At 49.6% G+C, this 27,901-nt stretch overlaps 1 protein-coding gene across 1 annotated transcript; it reads right to left on the bottom strand.

The window, feature by feature from the left end:
- Positions 1-114: 114 nt before the first annotated feature.
- On the bottom strand, positions 115-27,457 carry EDAR (ectodysplasin A receptor). Its single transcript, XM_029936195.1, has 11 exons — positions 27,407-27,457; positions 26,539-26,661; positions 25,599-25,780; positions 18,210-18,295; positions 10,453-10,539; positions 8,728-8,853; positions 8,537-8,611; positions 8,175-8,247; positions 5,551-5,707; positions 4,394-4,454; positions 115-437 (listed from the first exon to the last, which is right to left on the bottom strand). Exons 1-11 carry the CDS (start codon positions 27,455-27,457, stop codon positions 115-117), a joined length of 1,344 nt encoding a protein of 447 aa, XP_029792055.1.
- Positions 27,458-27,901: the final 444 nt, after the last annotated feature.

Here is a 27,901-nt window from a genome sequence, read left to right as displayed (position 1 = left end):
TCATGACCTCAGAAAAAGCCTGATCCTTGGCAGTCTGTCGGCAGCACTCAAAGCTCCAGAGCTCTTGGCACACCCTAGGTGCCTCCCAGGGAGGACGGCCCACAGGCAGGCTCCTCAGGATGTAGTGGGTGGCTGGGAGGCAGGTGGCATGAGCCCAGCCCACTCTAGTATGTCTGCACACAAGGACTCCACAGCATCCAGCCGCTCAATCTGCACCAGTTTTGTGAGCAACTCTGGGATGCTGTAGCCTGCTGTGCTGATGCGATCAAAGAGCTGCATGCCGTCTGTCATGCCCCCAATCTCATCCCTTTTGAGTCCAAAGCTCTCGGCAAGGTGGCGCCATGTTTTCACAACCGCCTTCTCGGAGTTGTACGTAGAGCTGAGCATTCGGCTTGTCTTCTCTAGGCAGTCAAATGGCAGCTCTGTGGGGCTGAGACCTGTAGAGACAAAGGCCACAGTCAGGTATTGCAAATGGCAGTCAGTAGAAGCTCAACACCATGAAAAATTATTTTTAAAACTTTAGGAAAATTGTAAAACAAAACATAGATACAGAAAACCATATAAAATAAGTGCACAGCTTGAGGTGAACTTTGCCAGCCAATGAGAAGCCTCATCATGTAGTCTAACCGCCACAACAGCCCCTTCTTCCTAGGAAAATAGCCATCATATTGACTGTTACAATAATCCCTTCAAAACCACTGTCAGCAGTCACCAAAGCCTTGAACATGAGCAACTCTTATTTAGGTTATCCTGGTTTACTTGGAGCTGGGCTGAGGAGGGAGTCAAAAGGACAGTATTATGTCCCTTTATGGAGAAAGCAGTCACCTTTATAAAAAGTGTTTTCAAAAACAGCACAAAGCTGGTGCTACCTGAGCCAAGTCACTGCAGCCTGAGCAGTCTAATGGTTCTCAATCTTCCCTGAGTGTTCTTACCTGGGAGTATTTTTAAAAAATGATGTACTTTTACTTTTGGATGCTGGAGTAGACATGCTTTTCCCTATTCTTCCTAGTAAGTACAACTAAAAACCCTAGACACTATGTACAAAACAAACATAAAAAGACTGGTAGGGAACTTGGGGGCTAGAGCAATGACATGGTGCTGAATCTTTTGCATCATCATCCCAGACATGGAGCTGAAATATGAACAATAACAAACAAAACAGTCCCAACAGATGCTCGCTCTCTCTAACTAAAGCTCTAGGAAAAAATAAGCTTAGCAAGAAGAAAACATTTAGACGGTAACTGCTTTGTTACAGCCAAACACCACAGAGGAAAGTGTGGCCCCACTCCCAACAAGGCCAGAAAAGCCTGGACATGCACTCTTCATAGGCTGTTACACTGCACCAGGTCTCAGGGAAGGCAAAGTCAGAAGCCTGGACTTCAGCAGCAGCAGCAGCTGGTAACAAGCCTCCCAGCCCAATGGTATCAGTGGGGACCACTTGGAGAAACAGCTTCCCACCCCACTCTTCTACCAACAACAACAACAACAACAACAAAAAGACCCCTACTTGGGTGTAAATGAAGGCTGAGCAGGACCCTGGGTATTTACCTCCATAGATCCATAGAGGTATCAGAAGAAGCCAGATACAACAGAAGGTTTAAGTAAGATACACAGTCTCATAACATGACATAAAACTCTCCAGGTTTCAGTAGAAACCCACTTATCATATGAAGAACTAGGAAGATCTCAAATGTTCTTAATTTTACTTTTGAAAATATTTCCAAAAAGGGTTATGGAATATGAGGTAGGGTCAGCCAAATCCTCTGTGGTTTTTGGTGACTAGGAAAATCTCAAATAAAAATAGACAACACACCAGGGATAACAGAGATGTTAGAAATATCTGGCAAAGATTTTATAGAAGCCATGATGACAATGGCTCAATGGGGGCACATGGGGGCTTAATCAGTTAAGCATCTTACTTCAACTCAGGTCATGATCTCACAGTTCGTGGGTTTGAGCCCCACATTGGACTCTGTGCTGACAGCTCAGAGCCTGGAGCCTACTTCAGGTTCTGTGTATCTCTCTCTGTCTGCCCTCACCTGCTCATGCTCTGTCTCTCTGTCTCTCAAAAATAAATAAACAATAAAAAAATGCTTCAACAAATAATTACATACATGCTTGAAACAAATGAGAAAAAAAATAGGAAGCCTTAGCAAAAGATAGAAAATATAAAAAAGAACCAAGTAGAAATATTAGAACTGCAAAAATATAATAATTGAGATAAAAAGCTAATTAGATATGCTTAATGATGGAATATAGACAGAGGAAAGAAGTAGTAAACTGGATAACAGAATAGAAATCACTTATCTGAACAACAGATATAAAATAAACTGAAGAACACAGGGCCTCAAGGACTTGTGGGGCTATAACAAAGTATCTCACATTTTTGTCATGGAGGCCTAGGAAAGGAGAAGAGGGTGGGGATGCAAAAAGAAATAATGGCTGAAAATTCCCCAAACTTGGAAAGAGACATAAGCCTACAGCTTAAGAAGCTGAGAAAACTCCACACAGGATACACCCAAAGAAATTCATATCAAGATACATCATAAATTCATGGAAACTAAAGACAAAGGAATCTTGAAAGTAGCAAGAAAAAAAAGCAACACCTTACCTACAGGGGAAGGTATTTAGAATGGTAATGGATTTCTCATCAGAAACCTAGAGGCCAAAGGGACGTGGCACAGTATTTTCAACTATGGAAATGAAAGAACTGTCAACACAGTGCCCCACGCCCAGTGAAAATACCTCTCAAGGGTGAAGGGGAAATCAAGATATTCTCAGGAAGCAGGAGAACTAAGAATTTGTCACCAACAGAACCACCCTAAAAGAATTATGAAACGAAGTCTCTAAACAGAAAGGAAATGCTAAAAGAAGGAGCCTTGGAACATCAATAAAAAACACAGTAAGCAAAATATTGGTAACCACAATAGCTTTCCTTTTCCTTTTAGATTTTCTGAATTATGTTTGCTAGTTGAAGCAACTGATGTGGTTTTAAATACATATGGAGGAAATCTTTAAGACAACTATAAACAGGAAAGACATAAGCAGAAGGGTTTTAGTTTTTTGTTTTTAAAGTAGGCTTCATGCTCTGTATAGAACACAATGGGGAGCTTGAACTCATGACCCTGAGATCAAGACCTGAGCTGCGGTCAAGAGTTGGATGCTTAACCGACTGTGCCACCCAAGGTGCCCCAAGAAGTGAGCTTTTTATACTTCATTCAAACTGGTGAAAGAATGACCTCAGTGGATTATATATATATTTGTTTATTTATTTATTCTTTCCTTTAGAAAGGGAGTGGGGTGGAGGAAGAAAAGATGTATGGATCCTCCTTTTTCTGGAAGGTTTCAGAACCAAAGGCTGTTGGTGCTTCCCATGCAGGGAAGGGTCACCAGCAGTCACTTTCTGCTCTGTCCTTCCTTCTGCCATGAGGAGAGCCACTGGCACTGGGAGTAACTCTACAGTGCTGCCCTCCACTGGGGAGCTGATGTCCCCTGGCCTTGCCAGGCTTATCAAACAGGCTGACCCTGGGTCATGTTGTATTTATGAAGAGATGCCCCATTTCAGCAGGCAGCCGAGTAGAGTTCTTGGCCCCTAGAACTTATTTTTGGCCAAATGAGCACCCAGCCAGCAAGCTTGCCCTGGGCTTAGTGTGCTGGGGTCCACCTGTGTGGAGAAATGAGAGAGCACCAGGCTCCACTCCTACTGCCTGGGCCAGACCTGGAAGTCCGTGGAGGGATGCCAGCGAGACCAGGACTGAGTGGCCCCTAACCTCAATGATGAGAGGTTTTGTCTCCTGGGTGAGTACAAAGGTGATTTAGAGCCTGGATTGGAAAGAAGTGGGGAGTGGGGATTCTGGTTTCAGGTTGAATATGCTTATATTCCTAGTCCTGCTGCCCGTACCTGGAGTATATTTTCTGTGAGACAGCCTGACTTTGCTTGCTCCAGAAGTATCTTTGTGGAGGGAGACCATTATGTAAGGAAAGGGCAAGGCCAGCTAATTATTGGGTAAGTGACTGAAAACACCAATGTGGGAACAGCATCTGGGGACACTGGAGGACACTGTTCTCTAGAGCATCCTGAATCCAAGGTTCTCCAGAGAGGCTCTTCCCTAGGGCTGGGTGTTATCTTTTTGTCCTAGGAGGGAAAGGGCTGTGGGGAGTAGCAGGCAAACGTTTTAAATAGCTCCACGCCAAATCCCATGTCCCTCCACACCTGAAGGGGGTTCCCCAGCCACTGGGATGAGGAATGTGACAAGCTGGAGTGGGCAGCCATTCTCAGCCCTCATAGGGCCTCATGACTCCTGCCAGAGCCACCTCCTCCATATAGATGGTTGGGGCAAGATCCTTGGGGAAACCTGGGCTAAGTGTCCCCCAAAAGTGTGTCCATGCTTACCTTCAACAACTCCACACACATTGGCATACACATCCAATATCTTTTTCCTTCGACTTTGAATCTATAGGAAAAGTTAAGAGAATGTTAATTTTCACAAGGGAATGTGGTAGCCATCAAAGATGCAAATTCTCCGTTGAAGTGTTGGCAGCTGCTATCTCCTGACTTTGGGTCAGAAATGCTGCATGGTGCCCTCATGTGAACATCTCATCAGGAAATCACAGGGAGAAAGCCTTTCCTTCAAGTCTCCACCTGAAGCACGTTCAGTGTTCACAGAGGCGGGGCTGCTGCTCCCTCTGGACATTCAGGCTCACAAGACACTTGGCATCAGTCTGTATGGTAGGGTGAGTGTTGAGGACCCCAACTGGCCAACAGTGGCCTGAGATGCTGTGGCTGTGTCTGCAGCCATCCCAGAGCACACAGCTTGGGGTAAGGACACAAGGCCCATGCTGAGTCAGTGCAGAAGGGCCCCTGGTGGAAAGGTCTCATGCCCTATAGGAGCCAGTACCTCTCAGAACAACTCCACAGGCCTCCAGGGCCCCTGCAAGTGATGGGTGCTGTTACAGTTGTCCCTGAACTCAGGGCAGCCCAGAGCAGGCACCCCTGTCCAGATCCAGGCCAGATCCGGCTTTCCAAAGGAGGGACATTTTTACCCTAAGCTACATGACTGAGCAGCATGCTGATGTACGTTTGAACGGGGCTGCCAAAGAGCCACGTGCTACACACTCAGGCAGCCTGGGCAGAGCTGTGCTTTTTGCCTATGCATCCTGCTATGGCATGTTCCAAGGGGGACTGATTTAGGTGACAAGCCTTTTGTACAATTTTACATGAAAAATGCATATTGTGTATGTGTGTGTGTATACACTATGTGTTTGTGTATTCACACGTCCACACCCTTCCCACCCCCACCCCCACATACACATATACTTGTCTGCTTAGATACATGCCAGTATGTTTACAAAGGTTTTTTCCTGTCCTATGGTATTCTAAGCAATGTTAACTTTTCCCTCTTTGCTTATTATCTTGCATTTTTAAAATAAAGCTATATAATAGAGACATAGTTTCCTATTTTTTTACTATCTTGTTTTGAACCTTCCACTCTGTCTAGGTTCCTGCAGTGGGTCTGCTGGGGAACGGTGAACATGCGTGCAGCAGCTCACCCCTGCTGACGTGGTGGCTGCCGACTTCTCCCGGGCCAGGTGAACCAGAGACAACAGGCACAACTCTGGGGAGCCCTGCTTGTCGGGGGCAGGCTCCTCATCACTGTCCATGCTCCGGCTTAGCAGCTGCTCATTCTCCGATGATGCGTCATTCTCGCTGTGGAAAGAGGAGGGCATGTGTTAACTGTAGCCCTGACACATTCTCCTAGTGCGGAGAAAACCCAGATGCAGGAACTTGTTCTCCATGCTTTTACTAAGCAGCTCCTGTGCATGAAGTGAGAGAGATGCATCCCCCTCTTGACTCATTGTCCTCTGCCATTTTTCCAACTAGTGACCTGGATGCAGGGTGACCTGCAGGTGTCCTGTCAGAGGACTCACAAGGTGTCTCGTGAGCCCTGCAGGGCTGGGGTCCATCATTGAGGGGATGGCTTAGTCAAGCTTTCTTAAATAAGTCACAGCTTCCTATATTTAATGCAGGCAAGTGCCAAGCTCAACCTTGTGTCTAAACGCAAACAGGTTTATGTGATTGGCACTGAGTCTGTGTATGCTCTCTGGAATAACCAAAAACAAAGCTGAATGGAGCCTGCTTAGGGATCCCCACTCTTGAGTAGGGGGTGACCTGGCTGAAATGTGTGCATCGTGGGTGGGAGTCACAGAGAGCCTGGCGAGGGGCTCCGGGAAATCCCCCAGGAAGCCAGGTGGGCCCACGTTCTACCACTGCTCACTGTCCACAGCCCTAGGTACATGTGGGTTGGAGCTTAAACTCTCAAAATCATTCCAAATATATGAAAAACAACATTCTTTTTTATAGGCACCCTGCTGGCTTCCTGTGGTCTGGCTGAAGACTTACAAAGAATTATTCTTTTCTAGCAACTGGGTTACAGTAATGAAGCACACACTCAAACAGAACTGTAGAGACCGGATGAAATCAAGACCCAGCAATTTCAGGGACTCACTTGGAGTTGGCTGGCCTGCTGTTGTCTCCACTTGACAGAAGGCTAGGAACAAAAGCATGGTTGTCTCCAGAGACCACTGACTGCCTCAGGTCCTTTCCCTGAGCTGAGAGCAGGCAGAGGGGACAGAAGCTCTGAGTCTTGTTTTCTATAGCACCATTGTTGGGTTTTAAGTTTCACTTGACATTTGCATATGAAACAAGTATTATTTTTCTAAATATTTTTCCAAATTTCCCAAATTTCCTTCAGTCTTTAGATGAAACTTAAGTCATAGGACACATCCCTGCCCTTTAGAGTATTCCTTTTTTTTTTTTTTATTACTTTTGAGAATGAGAAAATGCTGGAAGAACAAAAGGGGAGAGGCTGCCACAACAGGGGCCTCCATAAACTGGAGGGTGGAGGAAAAGCCTGTCCCTAGGGAGGTACTCTGCAGAGCCAGACCCATCAGCATGGCCCCCACATGCCCTGGGGTTCTGAAATGAGATCAGTGGGAATGGAGGCACTCAGGAAATACCTGCCATCTGAGGGCCTGTCGAAGTGGACATACACTTTTTCTTCCCAGCATGCAGAGATTTCATGATTTAAGTCTGCTTCCTGCCCTTGTGTCAGGAGTTTTGAGAGATGCTGGAGTTTTCTAAATGAGGTAATACATTTAGAAGTGCTTTACTAATGCCAAACCTCTACACAAACATATGGATTCATGATCATTCCTACCAATGAAAGATTTTGCAAGAGTTCACCCACCAGGCTGGAGGCCAGGACAGTAGGCATTGCTCCTCTGCTCTTCCTGTAACTAGTTTGGGGTCTCCCATGGCCTCTGTGTCCCAAATACACAGGCATTTGGGTAGACAGGGTCTTGGAATGGCCAAGAGGGTGGAGGCTGGCCAGGGGACTGACACCATAGGGTAGGTTTTTGGAACCTAAGCAGAACCAACTTCAAATGATATTAGAGCCAGGGCTGATTCTGTATCCTAATGTGTACTAAATATGGTACAAATTTCATATGCCAAACCTCTTTCTTAAGAGGCCTTACTTCACAAGCATCAGTGGTTGGTCTGGAGCCTGCACAGCTTGGGCTCTGGAGCCAGCTGGCCTGGACTGGCCCCCAGCCCTGCCACTCCTGGATGTGTGACCTTAAACACATGACAGCTTCCAGACCTTAGCTTCCCACAATCAGGGATATTATTAGCACCTTGCTCTTGGGGTTCTTACACTTAGCACAGTGTCTGGTGGCCAGAAGTCTGGCCATCATCGTTGCCAGCACCATTCGGGGTTTAGGGACACTAGTGTTACCTTCAGCACTAGTGATGTCAGTGTCAGTGCTGGCTGCAGTAGGCTGCTGGAGAAGATGGGGGCACTTGCAGGCTTTGGGTCTGCACACAGAAGGTGGATGTAGAAGAGGAAGGCCCTGGAGCAAGGTGTTAACCACCTGCCCCTCATGCTGCCTGGCCCCCTCTGCAGGTCAGTGGTGAGGTCGAGACCTGGTGCTCACCTGCCTTGCCTGTCTTGAGGCCCTGATCCCTCTGGAGCCTCCAGCCAGGGGTTAGGCTTCTCTGTGTGCTTCACATCTGGCAACACAATTCCCCTTCCTGCTCAGGAACCCAAGACCTCACCTTGGGGGAGGGGGAGCTGCTCCATGCCATGGCAAGTGGCTGCCTAGGTTTGACTTACCTCTTGGCAGTCTTGGGTGGAGCTGCAGTCAGCTTCTCAAATTCGTCCTTCTCAGAGAAAATAACCACACTTTCTGTAGGTAAATGGAAAAATTGGGGGTGGGAGAAGGGAACTGGAGTCAGCCCCTGATGCCGAGCTCATCCTTCCCTCCTCACTTCCTCTTTAGCAGGCCTGCCTGATGTCTAAGCAACACCACCCTCAGAGCCAAGCGCAATGTGGGGGCACTGACACCTTTTCCTGCAGCCCTGTTCTACATTGCACAGGAGCACCAGCAGTTATGAGGCTTGGCTGGTGAGTGGGTGGACCTAGAGATGGACACCCTGGAGATGGACACCCATGCTGTGGGGTCTCTGTTTGCAGACCTTGGACCTCTTTCTTCTCCTCTTCCTTGCTCACTTGGGCTTCCACGCTCTTCACCGGGTGACTGGTGCAGCATGCTGTTTGGAGAAAGGGAAGGGTATGAGAAACCTGGCTCACTGACAGGGTAAGCTGACAGAGCCGTCTGAGAGTGAGGAACTGTGGGGTGTGTCGGGGGGCATTGGGGAGCAGTCACCTGGAGCTGAAGGCTTCGTCTTCATGATGTAGAACATGATGATGAGGACAATGGCTATGGCCATGATGAAGATGGTGGACATGGCAATGATCAGGGCTGTGGCCAGGTGCCCTTGGCCTGAGAGCTCTGCTGTAGGCAGGGAGAGAGGACAATATGGGGCTCAGGACTCCCGACAAGAGCCCATCAGGCCAGCAGGATCTGGCCTCTGAGAAGAGGCAAGAAGATTCTCTTGCTCCTGTGGCAAGAGACACTTGCTTCCAAGGGACCCTTGGATCCCAAAACACTTGTTTAGCCTGAGACTCAAGCTGTACAGGTTTTCTTTGGTAATCATGTCAGGACCGCCTGGGAGAACCCCTGGTTGGTCTTAACTAAGGCTGATCCAGACTTCTCTGGAACCCCACTGTTTGGGCTCACTCGGTTGTTCCCAATGTGCTTGATTGTGGTTCTCCTACTTTGAAAGCCCTGGGCCAGATGGGATGTGGAGAGGAAGAGGCCCATGAGCAATGTCCAGAAGATGGTTCCACCCAAGGTTTTCCCAAACAAAAGTCACTGCTGAAGACTAGAAATCTCTTCTCGGTTTGGCTCTATCCTGTATCTCATTCAATTTCAGTTGCATGTAATAATCAGAGTCTCAGGGCAAAAGTCGTACAGGTGCTGCTGCACCTCTTCCTCTGTTCTGTCACCTCCACCAAGGGGTCCCTTCTCCAGGCGGTTCTCACTCATTTCCCCAATAATGCCTCCTGCTGACACATACAATGCCCGAGGCTTGTTCTGATTCTCTGAAATCACAAGATTCCTGTAGCAGTGGGGCAGGATCTACTCGCATGGGAAAGGGACCTAAAGCACTGGGGTCCACGTAAGGGAGGAGGCAGCTCTTTAGGAAGAGGCACTGGAGTTTGTAGCTCCAGCATTGGCTGTTTTTTCACAGCTGCGCATCCTCCCTACTGGGGTGTGTCTGCAGGAAAACTGGCTTCAGGCTGCCCCATGGGGATTATTTCGATGCCAGGTATGGATGATATAAATGCTGTAATAATCTCTGTGGTGTGCTATTCCCCACCCTGCTCTAGAGGCCTGTAGGAAATGAGACTCATATATCCCAGCAAAGTCTTCCTGCTTTGATGCTCTGAGAATGCACAGGTCAGGTTTGAGGGCAATGCCAAGGCTGGCATGCTGAGTGCACTGTGGGATTTCGAAGGCCCCCAAGCCTCACTGAGACTGGAACCCTAAATATGCTTAAATAATAGGCACCTTTAAAACTGCCAGATGACAGCATGAGGCCTTGATCTGAGAGAAACATGGGCCTTGGGGTCCTCTGCCCTCCTCAAGCATTTCTGTCCCTAAGGGAATAGGGAGTGAAATGCAGTTATTGGAAACAAATATTAAAGTGTTGAACTCAGCAGGTTTATCTGGAAGCCAGCAAGAGAATGGCTATTGCTGTCAAGCCCAGTCACAGCCAGGAAGCTGGCTTCCCTCTGCGTGACCGCCTGTGCCCTGAGCACCACCCTGCCGTCCCGGGGATGTGCCTTTCTTGGCAGCATGTTTTAAGGGGCTCACGACACCCACAGAGAGATCCATTCCATTCCTTGTGGAGATCATGACCACCTTCCTGCTCCTGGGGGCATGGAGGAGCCCCACTGCTATTCCTTGTCGTTGCTTCCAGCCTCCCTTTGCTCTTATTCAAACCCCTTACTTCCAGCTGGCTAGCTGCAGAAGCACAATCCTTACCTTTGTGGGCATGCTGGAAAGGAGATAGGGTGCTGCTGCCAGAGGTGCTGGGGAAGTTGGCAGAGACCCCGGAGCTGGCTCCCACACCTGCAAGGAGAACCCAGTCACCTCGTGTTCCTCAGGATGGCCTGCACAAACCCCACCCCCAAGGACGGACTGCAAAGTGCAGTCGCAGAGCCAGGTGATCTAGGATTCTAGATTACGCAGGGGCTGAGGCAAGGGGCACAGGGCAGGGAGACATTTTCATCTCCTGGAACGTTTCATAATTCCTGAGTATTCTGACCTCCAAAGGTTAGTCTTCAAGAGAAGATATGTGGGTAAATCTGCTAAGACTAAATAGTGGTGCCTCACTATTTCTATGAACAGAGATAAAACATATGCAGTCTAGGAAGATGAGAAAAGTACATATACATACAAATGTTACTGGGGAAAGTAGTACTTGAGAAATTTCTTCAATTACATGAAACAGAAATGTATTTTTAATACTTTTTCTAGTTATAAAAGTAATATGTGCCATTATTAAAAAACAGGAAAAAATGGGAATGCAAGAAAGAAGTAAATGAATCACCAATACCCTGGCTAGCTGAAGTTGATAATTTGTTGTGTTTTCCTTCAGGATTTTCCTAGGATTCATTTTTCAAAAATACTTGTGACCAAGCAGCTTAAAGAGCAGAGATGAACTTTGCCTTCCTTCAAAACTGTGACTCCTAAAACTTCCTTTCTCTATCCCTTCTCTCTTTCACTTGCAGGTATGAAATGGAAGCTGGTTGTGTGACCAGTCACATTGCTAAGAAATTGGTTAAAACTAAGCAAAAATGTTCTGCCACCTTCCTGTAGGCTGGACTTGAGTTTTGCCCTTAACAAAAATGGTCATGTTTCAAATACACTTCTTTCTGTCTCATTTTTGTCTGTGCCAGTTCTGGAGTAATTTGTGAAATGTCCTTGCACGCTCCCAAGTAAGGGCAGGTGAGCTGGTCTCTCCAAAAGTCACACATGGGGTCCCCCAGCCAGCCCAGCAAGGAGTGACACCAGCCCTGGGACCCTGGTCAAGGCCTCAAGGCTTCCATGAGAGCTGCCTGTGACACAGATGGTTTCTTTAAGAGAAGACACTCAGGAGAAACTGTGCTCTGGTATTTCCAAATATTTCCAAAGCCACCTGGGCACACAGCTTGGGGGAACTCAGGAGATGGGCACCACAGCCAACTGGGCGAGGAAAGTCCTGCTGAATTATCCACATATCTGTGTCCAGTAAGTAGACAAGGTCACCAGAGAGCAGGGCCAGAACAAATGAGAAAATTGCAAATACGTAGGCAAGGCTAGGGAGGGAATGGGGACAGGGTGAAGCCTGGCTCCTGGGTCACTACATTTCTGTTAGGTGCCATAAGTCTCAGTGCCGGCCTGTTACTCAGGTTTGCCAGAAACATAGTTGCTGCTGGAAGAGAAATGCCATCTGCAGGTAGAGGAGTCAAGGGTGGGCTCTTCACGCTCAAATGCAGGCTGTGCCACTCCCCATCACAGCAGAAGCTTTGGGGTTCTGAAGTAAGCCGCAGAGGAGATGTCAGCAATGGACAGTCCCCTGGGCCATTTGAACAGCTCCCAAGGAGTCTGATCAGAGCCCAGGGAGTCTATGGTGTCCAGTCCAGAAGTGTGAGATAACACTCAGAGGTCTGAACACAGTGGTTGGACTTGGCCATGACTTACTGCCCCCACAGAAGACTGACTGAGCAGCTCACTGTCATTTTGTCGCTGCAGTGGCTAATGCCCTAGACCCAATAAATTTCAGTCCTTGTTCTAAGAAAAAAAAGGGGGGGGGAGGTGGGCTTTTTAAACTACATGCCTACTGTAGGGAAGTACTGAGGGGTGTGAGGCAAATACCCCGGCCCCCAGGAGCCCCAGCACAGGGGCCAACCTGGAAGCCCCAGAAGGCTTGTCAGCAAAGTCAGGGTGGGAGATGTTGGGGCCACCCTGCCACACTTTCAGCCCATGCCCGTAGCAGACTTGCTAAGTCAGACCTCTCAGCACAGAAGGTATCTCCGGACTGAGGATCTGTTGCTTCTGGAGACCAGTGGTCTAACTTATCTGGTGTTCTTGGCCTTTTCCCTTTCACCTCATCTCTGAAACCTGCTGTGTTGCCCCAGACATGGATGTGGGTGTGCCTGGACCACCACACAATGGATGGAGCAGTCTCTTCCCGCCACAGGGCATGCTGAGCTCTGTGGCTCCTGTTTCTCTCCTTTCTCAACTGCTGGTTTACTGGGATCCCTTCTTAGCTCTCCAATCATAAGAGAGGGGGGCATGGGGCACTGAGGCAGCAGGCCCATCTGTGGTGCCAGGCCATGCTTGCCACCACGGGCTACCCTTGTGTCGATGCAGACTGCAGAGCAGACCTGCTCAGAATGTAGGTGGGCTGCACCCTCCTTCCCTTACCATCTCTAAACTTCTTAGGCTTTTTCACCTAGCCTCAGAACCAGTGGCCTCTCAGAGGTGCTGTGGGAAGGCACCCCCTCTGTCTCCCCCAGTGAGGGTTACGTGCACACAGCAAACCCTGCGGCTGGGGGCTCTGCCATGGGCACCTCACAGGCCATGTGGCTCCCCTTCAGCTTGGCAAGGGGGCTTCAACTGCATCCAATCAAGTGGAAAAAGCAACATGAGGCATGGCTTTAAGCAGAACCCAATTTCCTTTTTAAAAGCAAACAGGAGGGAGGCAAATCATGAGAGACTTTTGAATGCTGGGAACAAACTGAGGGCTGAAGAGGGAGGAGAAAAGGGGAAGGGTGGGTGATGGTCATGGAGAGGGACACTTGTGGGGAAGAGCACTGGGTATTATATGGAAACCAACTTGGTAATAAACTATAAGTAAAAAAAAAGACACCCCCCCCCAAATAAAAAGCAAACAGGACACTGAAAGCTAATCTGTTTGGTAAGGGGCTCAAGAGAGCTAAGCTATTCATCAGGGGTAAAAAACAAAACAAAACAAAACCCATGGGCTTTGTTTGAGGATTTGTCATCTTTGTCTCTTCCTGTCCCTTTCTGCTGGGACTTGCCAGCCATGGCAGGGTGATAGGGGGGCCGGAGCTAGAGGCACAAATGTGCCCAGGCCTGCGGTCAAGGGAGGAACAATGGGAATTGCCCAGCCACACACAGGCGTGTGAGATGCCTTTGCACAGTCCTATGGCAGGACTGCTCATACAGCACCATTGGCAAATAAGGCAGACACCCAGGCTCCTGCACGCCAGTAAGGTACTCCCCAACGGGCAGCTCCTGAACTCAGTCAGGGGGCAAGCTGGGCCCTGCCTCCACCCTGGTTCACTGGACATTCCCCCTAACTGAGCTCCAACCATTGTCAACTGAATGGCCCTGGGCTGCAAGTATTGTGTGGGGTGTTCTCTGCCGTTCAATGATCCTCAGCCTGCTAGAAAAACAGTCGTTCTGAGCGCACCCCAGGGAGAGAGGGAAGGTGTGCCGGAAGGCTGCATGATTAGAGGTCTATCTCTGTGGGCAGGCGCCTCAGTGCAGTAGGCCACCAGGTCACTGCGTGGTCAATTTCCCTGTTCCAGATTCCTCGCTGGTCTAATGAGGGTTGACTCAGCACTAACACAAGGATTGTGTGGGAGATTTCCCCCCACTCTGGATCCACTTGACCTCCTTGGAATGGATTGTTAGGTGAACATGTTTCTCAGTCTCTGTCAGGGGGTCAACTACTGGTCCTTCTTACCCAGCACAATGCTCCCACTGGAGCCTAGCTTTGAATAAACAGATGAGGTCCTTTACACATGGAGTCAGAGAAGTAGACGAAAACCATAGGCCCAGAAAATTGGCAGACATCTTCACACGAGGTCTTTATTGAGACAAAAGCGCCCTTGCTCACTCCAAGCTAAGCTCTGCTTAGCTCACTGGCATGTTTGGGGCAGAGTGACTTGGACAGTAGGTACAGGAGGTGGGGTTCCACACAGCGTAGGCTCTCTCTCCTCAAGAGGATTTTGAGAACTGTAAGCATGTGGCTTAATGCAGTAATACCTCTATTCAATGTGGTGACAGGACTTGCCGGGCCTCTGAGGTTTGCTAATCCATACAGTTTATAAACATGCCGCATGTTTTAGACACTGCTGGGTTTCTCTGCATCCAGCAAGCACGCTGGAGCTTCGGCAGTCGTTTGTGTGATTCTTAAAGCTGTTGGCGAAGGTGACCCCAGGGGCTGGCGGGGTGGTCCAGCGCACCCCCAGTGGCAGATCCTGGAACGACGGGCAGAGCCGCTGGACCCTGATGCTGGAAGTGGGGTCTGCAGGGGCTCCCTGGAAATGCAGTCTGGGAACCCACCCCAGACCTGCCTCATCGGGATCTCTTTCTTAGCAAGACTCTGTGACGGGTGTACACATTCAGTCTGAGAGACACTGTTAGAAACAGCTGGCTGCTGGCATTGGGAACGCCACAGCTCCACATTTGAGTAGCATCACTGTTGGGCACTATTGGGCATCTCCAGAAGGTGAGTCTATCCTGGGCCTGACCCAGGGACTGTCGTCACTGAGGAGGAATAAGAAAAATGAGGATGTTGGGGCGAGTGAGGCCCCAGCCCTGGAGCTGCCTTGCTGGGCCCTCCAGCACTCTGTGAGGGTGGGCTCCTACTGGCCTGGTCTCAGGGGGCAGATGGGGGACCGAGGTCAGGGTGGGTGACTTGGGGCGGGTCACGCTCACCCTCCAGACTGTGGAACTAACTCTGCCATCTGCTGTCTGAGTGCCCCGTGTGGCACTGTGGTGGGCTCATCATCCACAGCTGATGTGACATCCCACCCACATCTTATGACATAGACGTCCACGTTTTAAGGTTGAGGAAACTAAGGCACACAGTTAAGTAACTTTTCTAAGAGGGGAAACTCATCATGAAACCCGAATCTTCTTGGCTGTGACACTAGGCCACCTCTGTGTCATCACACCACAGATTCCTTTCTGAGGCAGCCCTCAGGTATAAGTTCTTTGGGTGGTGCGGGAAATAAAGAAAAACAGGCAATGCTGGTTCGCCAGGTGAATCGTGCTCTTTGACTTGGGCTTCTTTTCTCTCTCCCATCTGGCGCTGATATGCCGGGACCCAGATAGGGATGGGATTGGAAGTGGCTGTGGTCACCGCCACGTCCGGAAGGAAACTGTACACTTTCTCTTTAAGCAGGTCACAAGCAGGGAAGGAGGGGAGGCTCCTCTGAGGGTGCTCTGATCATCTGGGGGCCTCCTTGTTGCACTCTAGTTGGTTTAGGGAAGAGTCCTCATTTACACTTGCTTTGTGCTTTCACTGCTTCAAGTATTTTGGGCACATAGGTCAGCCCTGTCGGCATAATGAGAGGATATTATTTTCTGTTATACAGGAGAGAACACAGATGGAGGGAGGTTCCTGGCTTGCAGGGTATTTCACAGTCCCTGAGTATCAAGCTCCGCAGTAATGTCCACTAATTTCTGTTTTCATTAAAGAGAACAACTGGCCCGAGGGCAAGATGATCGCAACCAATGGCCCCATCGCCCTACACTTCATAGAGCCGTGTAGGGAAGATGCTTTTCTTTAAGATGGAAGAGGAACTGCTGCAGACAGAGTAGGGGAGTGCCCTCGAGAGTGGGCGGGGGGAGCAGTGGCAGCTCCTGGCCTTCCCTCTCTGGTATGATGTCTTCCAGACTCTTGCATGGGTGTCTTTCAGGGGGCTCCCTGTCACCTCTGGCCAGCTGCAGACCTAACACATGCATCATATGCTTTGCCCAGGGTCTGTGCCAGACTCTCTGACCACAGGTTTGTACATTCCACTACTCACTGACTCTGGGTAGCTTCGTGCAGCAAATGCTCAGGTAAATAACTTCCAAACCAGAGGAGCACCTCAGCTTGGAGGCAGAGGAGTTCCCAACCACTGACTCCAGGGTCAGGAAGGGCAACTCCTGGGGGGACTTGGGACAGCCAGCCAGCAATGTCAGGGTCCCAATGAATGAGGCTTCACTGACTCTCCTGGCTCTTCTGGGGTGAGGCTGTTGAGGGCAGCCCTGTGAGTTTGAGTCCCAGGGTCTTCATGGAGGCTGTGGTCACAACCAGCTTTTATGATTCCATCTGCTGCTCCTGAACAGGAGCCTTGGCTTGAAAGATCTCTGGACTGAGGATTGGTGCAGGGGAGAGGTGCAGACCCCAGAGCTGGAGAGAGAAACTCGCACTTCCACACTTGAGACCCTGCCCCAGACAGGGCTCCATTCACTATGGCACCCCACAACCTAGCTTATTGCCTCTCCCCATTTCCATACTGGCAGACAGAGGTTTGGAGGCTTGCCCCTTGACTCTTGGCCTCAGTGTCTTTGCTGGCCTCTTTTGGGGCTGTATGCTATGAACCCACTACAAGGCCTTACTGGAAGCTGGTTTTCTGTTAAGCAATTCAGGGTTGGGGGTTAGGGAGGGGACGTGATGGACCCCACTGTTGGACAGCAAGAGGAGGGAGGTGCCAGTCCCCTGCCTCAGAGCTCATCCAGCCCTCTAGGTGGTTATCGAAGGCCTGGGCAAGGACAAAACTTATGTGTGTGAGCTTGTTTTCCAGGTTCCACAGGCAAAGAGACTTTTCTGTGTAGGTGGGGAGTGCCTCACATCTACCCGCTGAGGACTCCATCCCAGAACTATCTGGTGTTGAATCAGTTGGGATCTCCTAGCAGGAGACGGTGGTATGGCCACAGACTTTACCAACCAACCTGCTAGAAGCCTAGAGTCCTTGGCCCTCCCCTAATTTGTGAATTAATGAGCATGTGGCTGGGTACAAAGCTTAGCTTTAAAAAAGATCTGCAAATCCATTACTGCCAGTACATCTACTGAAGTGATCCAGGAAAGAGGGGTGGCCCCCCCAAGGTGCAGTCCTGCCATATGCCCACCTGCCCACAGGAGCACCTCCTCCCCCTGAACTGGAAGGTGAAGCAGGGGGAGGGGCGTGGTGCTCCTCAGCTCCTTACACTCCTTTCCCACCTCCCACTGCTCTTAAGGGCAGGCCCTTGTTGTATCCCCCTGGGCAGGAATATTGTGAGAACATGGAGTGGGGGTGAGGCAGGGTCCCTACACACAGCCCCTCCTCTGCCCCATGGTGGGAAAGGGGCTGGGGAAGGGCAAAGAAGGGCTGCTGCAGCCCAGGGACCAGCTGTCCACCCACCCTCTTCCATGATGTCTCTCCAGACCATAGATCCAAGGGGCCACATGCTACATTCTCTGAAGCAGAGGTCTCTGACCCTTCCTCACAGATACATGCAGTGAGAACCAACCAGAATGAGAAGGGAGAAGAAACAGCTCACGACGGGACTCTGAATTTGCGAGCCTCACTGCTTACATGGGCTTTGCGGAGTCCAGTTCATTCAATGTGACCACTCCTCATCTTTCCCTTGGCCTCATCTGGTTTGAAAATGCATGTACAAGAACCTAAAATTGTCTAGCACTTTGCAGAACTTTGCAAAAATACCTTGGCAACTGTGATCTCGTTGGTCTTTCCGATAATTGTGAGACGGAGAGTTCAGATTTAGAGCCCCATGTCACAGATGACAAAACTTGTTCAAGGTGTCAGGTGACTGACTCACGGTTCAGCTACAGCAAACCTCCCTCCAGGGACCTGCTGCTTGACTGGCCAAGCCATAGGGGCATTTTCACTTATGCCTTCACTGTATCCATCTGTCTGGGTGCTGGGACTGGCTTATTTCTACAACACCACATAGCTCGAGATACCAGTGCAGAAGCAGCAGTCTTCCAAAGGAAAGGCAAGGGCACTCACATTCCTTGGTGTTGGGGGGTGCCAGGAGGCAGGAGTAGCAGACCATCCCGTAGATGTTCCTGGGTCTGTTTTCCAACATGTAGTAGCTACAAGGAGGGCGACACAAGACAAAGCAGATAGGTGAGCCAGGTGTCACCACATGCAAGTACTGACCACTTGGCATGCCCGTGATTCAGTCATGACCCAGACATGATCGAAGTGTAACCAAAGTCAGGTATGAGACAAATGCCATGGGAATCAGGAACCCTCAGAGCCAGCAACCCATTTTGACTTCTGGGTTTCCCTGGGAGTTTTCAGCATGTCTTGAAATGGAAAATTCTTTTTCCAATGACAGGCCACTTTGGGCCTTTAAATCTCCTCTCCTTTTTGATTCCTTTCACTGATAATTTTGTTCAGTGTGTGTGTGTCCTCATCATCTTCATCCTCATCATCCACCAGAGTATCTGTGTGCCTACCACATATAGACCCTGATTAGCTCTCTGGGTGTCCCAGCGAGCAAGCCAGACCCCCTGCAGGAAGAGCTGCCCTCCTTCAGCGAGTGCTTTAGCCTTTAGCCTGATGAGATTACTGGTAAATGTGTCTATGAGATGCTCTGGCTCCTCGCGGACCTCCTGCACACCTGCTGAGATTGAACGGAGCTGGCGGCAGTGGACAGAAAGACAGCAGCGATGTCTAGAGAGGTCATCACAGAAGGCCGTAGGGATGGCCTGACATACAACCAGGTCATAAGTGAAATTCCTTTGTTTCCACCTCAGGAAGCCCCTGACTGAGATGCTGCATAAACACAAGTGTTTATGCTGGGGTCGCGCCTACTGAACGAAACAGACGAATAATTCACAATAAGACTGTGAAGTTGTTTACCCCCATTGATGCCACATCTTTTGAGCCTCCCAGTGTCAGTGTGCCAGCCCTGGTCACCACGCTAGCCTGCAGAGCTCTGCGCCCTGGGTCAGAGGCCTCTGCTGGCCCTGCATCCCTGGGTCAGGCAGTCCTCGCTTCCAGAGCTCTCAACTTTGGCTCCTTTCCACCTGCAGACTTTGGCACCTCTCTTGGCGTGTGCCTGCTTTGCATAAACACACATTCAACAGTGATCATGGGGCCATTTATCACATGATGAGAGGTCGATTAAGTAACATGAGCTGGTGCCAACGTTTTTCCTTGTTATGATTTCAAGAGATGAAAAATCCCTCTCCACTATTGACTTTTTCCATGGTTGGTTTTTAATCTCTTTTTTATTAGCGGTGCACACCCAGGCCCCCACTGATGGCAGGGTAGGTGGCAGCATGGCAGGAGTGCTGGGGGTTGTCTTTGGACTCCAGCCGCCATGAGCTGGACCATTACCAATAACATTATGATCATAATTGCCTACCCTTCCTCAGGGCCTTTTATCCTCAGATCCCTGTGTATCTCATAAACATTAATTAGCCAGTCTCAAAACAGCCCTCAGAGAAGCCACAGCCAGTTTTACAGTTAAGCCTTCTGGAAAAAGCCGCTCAAACACATATTCTGCCACCTTCTAGAAGCCATCTGTGCCTGGGACGCAGGAAGTGACAGTGGGGCCTATGGTGCACCTGCTCCCAAGAGGTGGCACGTGTCGGTGTGTAGCCGTATGAAGGTGACAGGCTTCAGGCCAGCCCCCTGATTCCTAACATCCAGACCCACTGTTGGCACTTGGGGCTCCGAGTTACTCCTCACCTCCCCCTCGGGCACATTCTTCTGCCCGATTGGGACTGTTGGTGCACCTGGCCCGGGAGTCCCTCGGGGCCACCGTTCCTCATAGCTGTATTCCTATTTCTTGTGCAGGGTACTGAGGAGATGCGATTCTAGGCCAACAGTGGCTGGAAAAATAAGTGCATGAGACTAAGTTCTCTTCCACGGAAGCTCAAAGTTCACAGACCAACGATGGCCCTGAGGGCATTCTGTGCATCTTTCCTTCTCCCTTTAAAAAAAGCAAAAACACAGCTAAGCCCACCCTGTGTGACATGCAGGTGCTGAGCTCTGTCTGAGATGAAGAGCTGCAGCCACCCAGTGGGTGGAGAATGCCTGGGCTTAGACCACAGCTTCGCGTTGGGTCCGTGGGGTCGCCATGCTCTGCATACAGTTGGGGTCCAGTCTGCTGCCCTTCTTTGCACAAAGCTCCTTCTTGCTCTTATCCCAAGAGTATTTGACTCCCATGGGGGCTCTGCAGAGCTGCAGCCGCGCCTCCTGACCTGACACTGCATCTGGACCAAGCTGTGTGACGTATTAAATAACTTAACCATGAAACAAAATACTGAAAGGCTGTATGTTGAAAAAAATAAGTTGTTCCAGGAGGAACTTCTCAGCCTGAGTCGGTGTGTCAACTGCCTCTCACGTTTCCAAGCCCAGAAAATTGTCAGGTGTGAGGGTGTCCTCTTCAGGGCTAACCTCAGCAACTCGTGCTGCAGCTTACATCCAGACCTCTTACTCTGGCTATGCATGAGTGGAGAATGATTGCTGGGCTGCTTCTATCTGACAGATTCCCATCGGCTTGAAGCTGGGTGTTCATTCAGGGGTCTGTGGCCCTGCCACAGAGTATTGAGTCCCTCTGTCTTTCTGTAGAGGCCTGATTTTCTACACTTTGATCTATGTTTTGAGTTTTCTTAGTTATTTTTGTTTTTTGTTTTTTTTCCTCAAGGGTTGATTAAGGTAAGGAGACCAAGATAAAACTCATTTTAAACGGGGCCTCTAGAGTCTTCTGTGAAGGGATTGACTTACTCCAGGTCAACAGAGATATCAATTTCCCCCAATGATTTCCTTTTCTCAGGGCTCCTAAGCTTGTAATGGGTGCCACAGAGCAATTGGATGCTGTCTTTCCATACAATGGGGCATCTAGAACCGTCTCCTTCACCTGGCCCTCCAACAACCCTAGAATGCCTTATTTGAAGGCAGTGAATGTGGACTGGAAACTGGCCAACAGAAGGTAAGATGGGCCACTGCCAGCCGTGGATAAGATGCTGCCCTGGCAGGGTCGAGGGTGGGCTATGAAATCCAGCTTCAGTCGTCTTCCTCTTTTCCTGTTTTGTGCCCCATCCTTCCACACAGCATTTCTCCACAGGAAAGCCATGTATGCTCATTGTTCTGTCAGCATCTCAGCCACATTCTGACGCACAGCGGAGAGGGCAAAGAATAAGGAGAGTGTGCCTGCCAAACCACAGGGCCAAGGCAACCTACGGTGTTAGGAAGACAAATCCGTGGTGGCTTGCACTGTGGCCTGGCAGCCACATGGACTCAATGAAAACAGCCTTTCACTGAGTGAACAGAGCCAGCTTACCCAGACTCCTGGTAATCCTCCCCTGTGACACAGAGCATGAGAGCCTCATTTGTTCTCTGGACCTACAGTGGGTAACAGGAGGCGAAAGGCCCCGAGGCCCTGACACCCTCCCCTGACAAGCACAGCACTCCATAGAGCCCCTCCGAGGAGGCTGGAGGACCAGAGATGAAGTGGAGGCCTTCTGTTGCCGTGGCCTTTGGGTTGGGAATGACTTATTTGAATGTTCTGTCATACTATATAGCCAAACTGGAAACCAACTATGTTTTCACATCTGTGAAGGATGCAGTGAGATGCAAGTAGAGATGTGTCGCCTGCACAGCAGCCTTCATCTACTCATTGAGTGCCCTGGGTGCTGCAGACAAGGTGTGGAGGAAGAAGGTCACTGTTCTATGGAGCAAGGACCGAGTTACTCAAGACTTCAGAGCTTGGAAGAGTACAGATGCCGGCCTCCCCATTAATTCTACAGATGGTCATTCTCATCTTTTGAAGCCTTCTAGAAGCAGGGCACTCACGAATTCACTGGGGGAAATTGTTTTCACTGCCACAGAACAGCCTTTCTAGTGACCAAACCGCCTTTCTAGTGGCATCTGTTTATGGGACAAGGTTATTTACTGCATTGGCCTCAGGGCTTGTGCTTTCTGGCTAGAAAGTCTTTGTGGCTCTAGGTAAGAATGAAACAGACTGCTCAATGTACTAATCGCTGCCCCTTTTAGATCATCTGGAATAATGCCATGGCTGAATCTCAGAGAGCACTGCGGGATGCATGCATGGTCTGAACCACAGCTGGGGCAGAGGCAGCCGTGCTGCTGGTGAGGCTCTGTTCTACAGCTACGTCTGCTCTCCTTCTATGAAGCTCTCTCACTGGAAGAGGCTGGACCAGTGGCTCCCACACCACTAATACAGAGATGATTTCCAGATCTGACTTGAGCTTTATACCTGTTTATCCATTTGTGTGCCAGATATCTTGGTCTGGATGTGACAACCTCCTCAAATCGCACACACACCTCCTCCACACTCCCTCCACCTTCCCTCTAAAATCCCACTTCTTAGCAAATGGGTTTCTCTGTCCACACAGCTGGCCAAGGCAGATATCTGAGATTCCTCTTCAAAATCTCCTTCCCCACACTCCACAAGCCTTCGGTCTGCAACTCTAATCAATGCTATCTTCCAATGAGCTCTAGTGTTTCCTTTCCCTTCAACTCCCAAGGCTCCCACCTTGCCCCAGTTCTCACAATGTATCCCTGGGCTCCTGTGTCTTCCCTACACAGCACATTTTCCTCATTGTTGTCAAGAGAATCATTCCAAGGTACAGCCCAATTGTGTCCTATACCAGCTTAGCAATCTGCATGGTGGCCTGCTTCAGCCCTGAGCTAAAGACCAGTGTCTTCAACATCGTTCTTCAGAGCCATTTTTCCTCTGGCCCCTGCCCCCCTCACTGGTTTTCCCACAATCCCTGGGCGCACATCCCATTAGATTACTTGCCCCTTTGAGCTTTGCCCTGAGCATCTTGGAGATCTCTGTCCTAATTTGTAGCCTGACTAACTCCCATCTTCCCAACATCACCCTGAGAAGTCTTCTGAGACCCCTCCTGACCCAGTACCCCAACCATGACGCAAGGGGTCCTTCCCGGACTTCTACAACACTGCATACACCCACCACACTACACTTTGGTTACGGATTTTCTTGTCTCACTCCTTCACAGAAAAGAGGGACCATGTCTTTCCTCTTTGCCTCACTAGTGCCTACCTGGTAAGCTCTGAATTCACAGGTTTACTAAAACAAATGTAAGAGCGGTTATGTCAAACCAGATTCTCACCCTGAGAGGTTCTTAGAATAAGTTGAGATTTTGCAAAGAGGGTTATTTGCTGTTCAAGGTGAACATGGCAAGGAGTGTATGCTTTTCCTTGGCACACTTACAGTTAATCCATGAAACTGTGTATCTTTCATGAATTATGTATCTGCACCAATAAGAACCAGTGAAGATGAAGTTCCAGGAAGCATATACATTTTCAGAGACTAGATTAGCCACCTAGTGTGAAAAGCATACTGAATTTCTCTCATTCAAGCATGGTCTCTGTGCAGAGCAGTCCTTCAGTGGATGCTTGTACCACTGGGTGGGAATGCGCTGATTCTGCTTCTCCTAACACGTTCCTCTTGGTGGAGCCCCCACAACCCAATAGCCTCAACAGCTAAATTAAAGACTTTTACCTATAGAACTTTCATTTTACCTATAGAACTTATATTTAGTCTAATATCTTCCCTCTGTATAGCTACCCACTTTTCTGCATATTGAAAAATCGGGTTCTATAGGAAGAGTCCATGCTTTCTTTATTAATTTGACCAATATGTCTGAATCATACTCTGTGTCAGGGACACTGACATGGGGCTGTAAAGCAGATATGTGGAAATGAAAGTCTGTAGCTCTGGAGGTAGGTCTGAACTGAAGACAGAAAATGGGAGACTAGGGGTCGGGGATGGTCACCAGCAGAAACATGGTGGTGGAAGTCACAGGAATCAATGCTTCTCAGTAACAGATTCTGTAACTTTAAAAGATATCCTCATTTTAAAGAGTTATTCACTTCCAATCTATTCTTAGGTTGGTGGGTCTTTCTGCCTTCTTGTGCTTGCTTCTTCTTACAGACTAATGCCTGGTGTTTCTGTTTGGATATATCCTTCTTGTTATCTTTCTCCCCTTAACTCAAGATGGAGATATAGAAAGATAATGTGCACAAATGGGTTGCAAAGTACAGTGTACTATTCAAAATGCCACTACCAAAATGACCACCATCATTATCATCACTACCATTGCCTCCATCATCACTACCACCTCTATTACCACCACCTCCTCATCCCCACTACCTCCATCATCACCACCACTGTCTCCATCACCATCATGCCTCCATCATCACTACCACCACCACCTCTACCACCTGTACCACCTAACACCACATAGTCTTTGCAACTGCTTTCAGTTTTATCTGTAACCCTTGCAGCATTGTGCTGTGTGGCCACTAGAGGGAGGTAGCAGCACCAGCCATGGCTTGGTAGATCCTGAGTCTCAAGGCTGCACTTTCCTCTCCCAGGCAGAACTTGCTAATGTGTCTTGCCTGTAAGAAAGAAGATTTTTAATTTCTGTCTTTCAAACTAACTGAATTTTCACTTTGCTTTTATGGAAGAACTTTCGATACATGACAGATTTGTGGTGGAATTATAGGCACCATATGACTCACATATTCCTATTAATAGTTTTTAAAACATTTTTTAATGTTTCTATTTATTTTTGGGAGCAAAAGTGAGAGAGAGAGAGAGAATGAGCAGGGGAGAAACAGAGAGAGGGGGAGACACAGAATCGGAAGCAGGCTCCAGGCTCCGAGCTGTCAGCCCGGGGCCTGACGTGGGGCTCGAACCCACGAACCGTGAGATCGAGACCTTAGCTGAAGTTGGACGCCCAACTGACTGAGCCACCCAGGCACCCCTATGTTGTTTATTTTTATTTTTTAAGTTTATTTATTTATTTATTTTTCAGAGAGAGAGAGTGAGAGCATGAGCAGAGGAGGGGCAGAGAGAGAAGGAATGAGAGAACCCCAAGCAGGCTCTACACCATCAGCTCAGAGTCAGTGCAGGACTTGAACTCACGAATCATGAGATCATGACCTGAGCTGAAGTTGGATGCTTAACTGACTGAGTCACCCAGGCGCCCCTCCTATTAGTAGTTTTTACCCTCAGATTTTTCCAGAAGACCCGAAACACTAAATTTATACAGAATTTTAGTTTTCTTTTCTCCAAAGCATTCCACATGTGTTATCTTATTGTAAGTATTGAACAGATTTGTTTGATTTGGGTCATCAGAAGATATTATTATCATGAAGGTCCACTTAAGAGATCTGGAAGCTGAGCCAGGGAGGGCTGCCGACCCTCTGAAAGACGGTGGGACTCACCATACTAGACCCCGTGCTTCCTGACTCCAGACACATGCTCTCCTCCCTTGAAGAATGAGCAAATGCAGGAGAGATGCTTCACTGCAGCCTGAGGGGCTCACAATCAGGGCCTTCTGCAGAAAGCATCCTGAGGTGTGGCCTGCCAGTGGCCATGCTTACCCAGGAAGACACGGTCCACACTCAGCATCATTCTCCATGTCCCCCGGTGTCAACACTGTGGCCCGGAAGAAGCCCTCACAGTCTTTGTGGCGCCTGCATATCTGGTAGCCTCCTTTGGAAAACTTCTCTGCTGGGCAGGGGACGCAGCCATAGTCCTCATCTTTGGTGCCATAACCACAGGACTGGCGGAGAAATGGGACAGAGGACACAGGTGAGCACAGCAGCCACACCCATCATGACTGTACCTGCAGTCCTTGGGGGCACCAGCACACAGGCACACTGGGTGCATTGGGCACACTGTTTCCTGAATCTTCTGTTGCTAGGCTTTGACTTCCTGACTTGTCCTAACTGCAACCCGCCTGCATCTCCGACTCTGAGCTTCATTTCCCAGTGCTCCTGGGCTTCAGACACTGCCCCTCTCCTAAGGGTTCCTGAATAAATTCAGCCAGCTATGTGGATAACCTGCTGGTGATGCAGCCTATGGTATCTGCCATTTTCAGTTCTGTACAAGAACCCTGAATGTTGACACTGTGGGTGTCTCACTTAGCACTTAATAGAACAACATAATGAGCCTTTCACAAAGAAGAGGGGTGCCACAGCACTCAAGAGTCAGTATGCCATTCCTGGAGGACATCAGTCATGCCTCCAATCCAGATGAAACCTACCTGATCAAGGAAAAGTAGGAAAGGAATTGTCCTCAAACACTGAAATCAGCTCCTGAGAAATCCATCTGTTACAAGTGCTTGGCCATCTTCCTTGCCAGAGAGGCACTGTTTCTGTGCTCACTGCTGCTTCAACCCTTTAATTGTGCTATCTGAGGACCGCACACAACTGGCCTGGTTTAGCTTGGGAAGCACAAGTCGAGTGACACAGATGAGAGTGACAGTACCCGTGTGAGAGAGAAAACTCCCCAGGCCCAGGCGCAGCCAGCAGGGCTTACCAGGTAGGGCTCCTCCCCCGGGCCACACTGGGGACACTCGTGGCACAGCCCCGTGGTCTGGTTGTAGTACTCATTCTCTCCACAGTTGGAGTATTCTGCTCTGGTTGAACACAGCAGTGATACCTGCACAGGAAAGGTGATCCTTTTGGTCTCTGTGCCTCCTTGGAGACACACTCAGGTGTGAGCACCCCACACACGTGTTGCAGCAGAAGGAGCCTGGGTGTGGGAACCTGCTTGTACTCATGTGAAACCAATTCCTAGTAACTGCAGCTAATAAACTGGTCAGGCCACACCACTTCCCACCAGCTGGCCTCACTCCTTCATCCCCTTCATCCTCCCATCAAAACTCCATCCTATCTTTGAGACCTGCTCCAAACCCTTTTCACCTACAAAATCTTGCTTCTAGCCTCTCCAAGGTCATGGATGAGGTGGCCCTCTTCCTTGAGCCTCTAGGAAGGCAGGTTTCAGCCACATGTAGCTTCTCCTCTTTGGGTAGCCTCACCATGGGGGATTGGATCTTTCTCAGCTGTGGGACCACAGGCATGGTGCTCACCAAACAGGCACTGGGTTTCATAGATTGCAATGCAAGGAAGCACTTAACGACCTTTATATCCATGGAACCCTGAAAGGGAGCCACCAAGGAGAAGTCTGATTTGAACTGGGTGCTGTTCAGTGCTTTGCACTCTCCGAAAAACCTGGTGAAGGAGGTGCTATTAGCATTAATTTCACTGCACAGCTGTGGAAACTGAGGCAGAAGAGGCCAAGTGACTGGCCTATGGCAGTATGGAAAATGACGGAGCACCCACTGGACTTCCCCCCCTCCCGCCTGCCACACTGCAGGCACTCCACAGGGTGAGGGTGCACTTACCACCAGGACAGGGAGCCAGGGCGTCTGCTTGCAGTCCCCTGCGTGGGCCATCTTCTCCCTGCAGCCTTGCCTGAAAGACACACTTCATGGCACCCTGGCACCTGCCGGGCCTGAGCTGCCCCAGCACTGACTGGCTCAGCCCCCACCCTCAGTCCACTACCTCCACCATGTCCCACTGGGTGTGGGGGACCTTTCCGAAAGCAGGGCAGGAAATGAATGGACCCTGAAAGCAAAGGCGGGTTTTAAGGTGAGCCCCAGGTCTCCATCCATGGCCCTCCCAGTATCACACCCCCCCCAGAGAGAAAGGACCAGAGCACAAGGAGCTTATGGAAGCCAGGGCAATGGCAGATTGTTCACCTGCTTACAGAGTCTGGGGAAGCCTGGCTTCACACAGTGTGTCAAGAGGCACTATGGGCTGGTCCTGACCTCCCAGCTCTAGAGCAGCCCTGGAGATGGTGCCAGGACTCCAATTCCAGCCCCTCCCCTCAAGCCCTC

This window comes from Suricata suricatta, chromosome 4 (assembly GCF_006229205.1).
Source record: "Suricata suricatta isolate VVHF042 chromosome 4, meerkat_22Aug2017_6uvM2_HiC, whole genome shotgun sequence".
Lineage (NCBI taxonomy): Eukaryota > Metazoa > Chordata > Mammalia > Carnivora > Herpestidae > Suricata > Suricata suricatta.
The sequence above is the reverse complement of the archived record's forward strand: the minus strand, read 5'-3'. Positions and strand labels throughout refer to the sequence as shown.